This window comes from Formica exsecta, unplaced genomic scaffold, assembly GCF_003651465.1.
Source record: "Formica exsecta isolate Colony F162 unplaced genomic scaffold, ASM365146v1 scaffold1263, whole genome shotgun sequence".
Lineage (NCBI taxonomy): Eukaryota > Metazoa > Arthropoda > Insecta > Hymenoptera > Formicidae > Formica > Formica exsecta.
Genome location: NW_021848596.1, coordinates 11,601 through 15,891, shown reverse-complemented (window position 1 = coordinate 15,891; position 4,291 = coordinate 11,601). Strand labels below are relative to the sequence as shown.

Sequence of the window (4,291 nt, the reverse complement as noted above, 5' to 3'; positions counted from 1 at the left end):
AAACTTCAGTCAACGCACAGAGAAAACCGTAACGTAACAAAAGCATACTATGTTACGATTTTGTTTGTGCGTTGACTGAAGTTTAAGATTACGAGAGACTTCGAGACAAAATGGAACTTTAACCATTGTATTGGAGCAATTGATGGAAAACATATTCTTCTTCAGGTATATACATATGCAAAAACAATATATATATATATATATAATGTAAGGATAAATTATAAGTTCTTGAAAATTTTTTTCAGTGTCCAGATAATGCAGGTTCTGCATATTTTAATTATAAACATAGCCATAGCATTGTATTGATCGGAATTTGCAATGCAGATTATATTTTAACTTTTGTTGACATCGGAGCTTATGGCCGACGTAGTGACGGTGGAATTTTTAGAGATTCTATAATAGGTCACAAATTCAACAATCGTGAAATGAATTTGCCTAAATCAGAACCTCTTACAATAGATGGGCCATCTTTACCTTACGTACTTGTAGGAGACGAAACATTTCAGTTAACAGAATACTTACTTAGACCGTATCCTGGAAAAGGCGGTTTAAATCAAGAACGGACAATTTTTAATTACCGTCTTAGCCGAGCCAGAAGAACGATCGAAAATACTTTTGGTATTTTGGTTAGTCAATGGAGAATTTTAAAACGACCAATTATTTGTACAGTAGAGAAATCAATGAAAATTGTACAAGCTATTGTATGTTTGCACAACTGGCTTCGTAAGCAAGATATCGGAGTAAACCAATATGTTGATGAAACACTTGTTGATCAAGATAGACCTGATGGGTTTGTTCCTGGCTCTTGGAGAGAAGACATCGAAAACAGTGTATTAAGAGATATTACTACATGTGGTAATAATAATAGTACGCGAAACGCAATCAAAATTCGTGAAAACTTTTGCAATTATTTTAATACCGAAGGAACTGTACCATGGCAATTTAATAATGTTTAATTATCATTTTTTGTAGAAATAAAATAAAACTTCTGATAACTAATTATTCAACTTATTCTATTTAGAAACATTTAAATATCTATTTCAACATTTTAAACATTTTATACTTATTTTATACATTAACTGTAATATAAATATTTAATGCAAATAAAACATTTTTAAATTAAAAACAAAAAAATATTAATTTTTTAAAAATAAAAGAAAAGATTAAATTTTAACCAATGTTTAAAAAAAATATGCTGTTCCAAAGGAAAAAAAAATATCTTATTGAATGTTGCTTTTAAATAAAACGTTATTCATTAATGATTTCTTGGATAATTATATCATAGGTTAACTGTAATATTTTTTGCATTGTTTCAAACCTAGTCCTTGATGACATTTTCTTTAACCTAAATCCCACTAAACTTAAAAAAGAATCCATTTCGTCAGGTTCTGGTGGCGCAGGAAGAACTATTCTATCTTCTTTACACATAGCATCCACCATTCTTTCTATTGCACTAGAAGTATCACTTTTTTTGTTTTCCTTTATTGGAATCTAAAATATAAAAATTTTTTCAATTATTTTTAATAGTTTTTTAAATTATTTTTAATAATAATTTGACATGTTTCAATTGTACCTGTTCGGAGGCTTTCTGCATTATTTTCATCATTTATTAACGATGAGTTTGAATTATCCTCATTATTTATATTAGACACCGTGCTGTAATGTTTATAATCCTATATTTACAGACTTAAAAATATCATATGTTACTTATTTTGGTAAATACGCAGAATGTGTATCTCCTCAATTTAAACAAAACTTGATATTACTGCGAACTTTGATAAGTAGAAAATGGTATTTAGAATAGTGTCCCATGAATTCGCACCTTTAGGTGTGTGACATTCAGTTCTACCAACGTCGAAAAATAAATTTACCTATTTATTTGATCGTATACGCATAAATTATATTATATTGGTAATAATATATGAGGTTAATAATTGATAGTAATAACAGAAGTTACTCACATAAAATAATTTATATATACTATATAATATACTACACTAAGTAAAATATTCAATAAAATGTTAAATCTCAATTTATCAATATAAATTATAAATTTGTATCTAAAGTTTTACTTTCGTTTGTTAGATTTTACAATGAAGAAAACTGGAAAATTACTTTTGGCCGAGAATTTGGTTGACTGCAATTATAGGTTTGTTTTTCATAATTGAACGTCTCTTGCATTAATGTGCACTAATTCACTTTTTTTTTCAACGTTTAAATATTATTATATTTGTTTCATTTTCAGTGTAGTAAGTCCAGTTATAAAAAACAAATCTTTTATACCACTATCAGATTCTATAAAAATTATCTTACAAGATAGAGATATAAATCAACAACAAGAAAAATGTACAAATCAACAACAAGAAAGAGGTATAAATCAACAACAAGGAAAAAAAATTTAATTTCTCATCACGAAGAAGAATTCGTATGGAAGGATAGTAAATTTATATGGAATAAACAAGCTACTTTCGCGCTTTTATCTGCATACGAAGCTCATGACATTGAAGCTGATAATACCAAAAAAAAACAAAAAGTTTTGGCAATCAATAGCACAGGATCTAAATGACCTATGTTTATCTGAAGTTCCAGTAAGTATATAAAGCATTTTATTATATTAACCTAATACACATATATTTCTCTAATTTATTTACAGTTAACAAATGATCAAGTTAGATGGAAATTTAGTGCATTAAAAAAATCGTATAACAAAAAAAAAGATCATAATCGCACAAGTGGAAATGCCCCAAAGATTTTTGATGCTTACGAAAAAAGATTACAAGAAATTTTAGGTAATAAAAGCAATAATAATGAAAGCAATGAAAATGTTTTTAATTCATCAATATCAGTAAATACTCAGAATATAACAACTAGCATAGAATATGTAAAAGAATCAAGTAATATCCAAGAAGATACAGAACTTACTGCAGAATATACTAGAACAGAAATGAGAATGGTACAACAGAAAAGAGGACATGGAACAGGATCAAAAACATGTCGAACAAAATTAGAATTAGAAAAGCAGTGGTTGGAACATCTTCAGTTTATTCAGAAAAGATATGAAGATAGAAGAGATTATGAAGAAAATGAAAATAAGAGAAAAGTAGAAGAACTTGAATTAAAAAAAGAAAAGTTAACTTTTAAAAAGAAAAAGATGTTGTTTGAGGAATTCAAATTAACCAAAAAGACTGAACGACATAGAGAAAAAATGTCTATTCAATGAGAAAAATGTGATTTGCTAAAAAGTTTAATTGAGAAACGAAGTATTTTTTATTCGAATAGCCAATAAAGATGATATTAATTATTATTCAAGAAAACTAAACTACATTAAATTTTTAAATACTAAGCACTCTAAGCTGTAGTATTCTACCATGCAATATAATTATTAATTTGTAATTGTGTTAAAAGTTCAAATTATTTTCGATTAAAAGATAACACTATTTTTGGTTTAAAGAAGTTTAAAAAGGATATTTATATTATAATTATCTAATATAAAAATATTAAAATTAATAATTATATTGTATTGGATAAAAGAACATCATAGTCTAGAATCTTTGATATTTCATTTAAAAACTTAATATGTAGTTTAGTTTTGTTCAAGATTGAAAAGTTGAATTCAATCGATAAATTTAAACAGTAAATTCAACCGACAAATTTGAACGGTAAGAGCCGCAAGCAAAACACGAGCGAGAAAATTGTTTGGAGTCCGAGAGTCGACGCGCGTTAACCGTTCCGCGAATGTCCTCTGCCTCGCGCCAAGCAACATCCGGCGTCCGCGTGCAAGATATCCGTTCTCGCGAGAGCCTCTAGCAAGAAGCTCTACAAGATTTCCGATACGCGTCAAAGGCAGTCAGTAACAGGACATTCTGAAGATTTCGGAGTCGCGGAATACGTGCCGTCGCTCGCTCCTATTATTCAAAATTAAACGAATCTTGAAACAATCTACAATCGATTATTTACTGAAATTCTCCTTATCCTCCAGCGGATCTACGGATTCGCGTTACACATCGCTTCTCGCTCATCTCTGAGCGTCTCTTAAGATTCGGGCGATCTCGTCGAGGTCGACTACCAAACAAGTTTTCTTGATAAAAATTATTATTATTACGTTTATTAGCTATTTAAATAAAAAATATTTGGTTCTTTGATCAAACTTTTTAACAAAAATAAAACTACAAATCTACAAATTTGAATCTACAGAAATCTACAAATTACATTTTTCTCTTTGAATAGAAACTTTTTCTCTATGTTGTTTAGTCTTTTTGATTAATTTTAGTTTTTTAAATATCTTTTCTTT

At 28.4% G+C, this 4,291-nt stretch overlaps 2 protein-coding genes across 2 annotated transcripts; both read left to right on the top strand.

The window, feature by feature from the left end:
• Positions 1–245: 245 nt before the first annotated feature.
• LOC115245692 lies at positions 246–1,487 on the top strand (the record flags this gene model as incomplete). Its single annotated transcript, XM_029824119.1, has 1 exon — positions 246–1,487. A coding segment is annotated over one exon (711 nt), but the record flags the coding sequence as incomplete, so codon positions are not given.
• A 427-nt stretch (positions 1,488–1,914) lies between these two features.
• On the top strand, positions 1,915–3,244 carry LOC115245694. Its single transcript, XM_029824120.1, has 4 exons — positions 1,915–2,001; positions 2,086–2,149; positions 2,246–2,588; positions 2,654–3,244. The coding sequence occupies exons 3-4, from the start codon at positions 2,496–2,498 to the stop codon at positions 3,218–3,220; spliced, it is 660 nt and encodes a 219-aa protein (XP_029679980.1). The 5' UTR covers positions 1,915–2,001; positions 2,086–2,149; positions 2,246–2,495; the 3' UTR covers positions 3,221–3,244.
• The last annotated feature ends 1,047 nt before the right edge of the window (positions 3,245–4,291 follow it).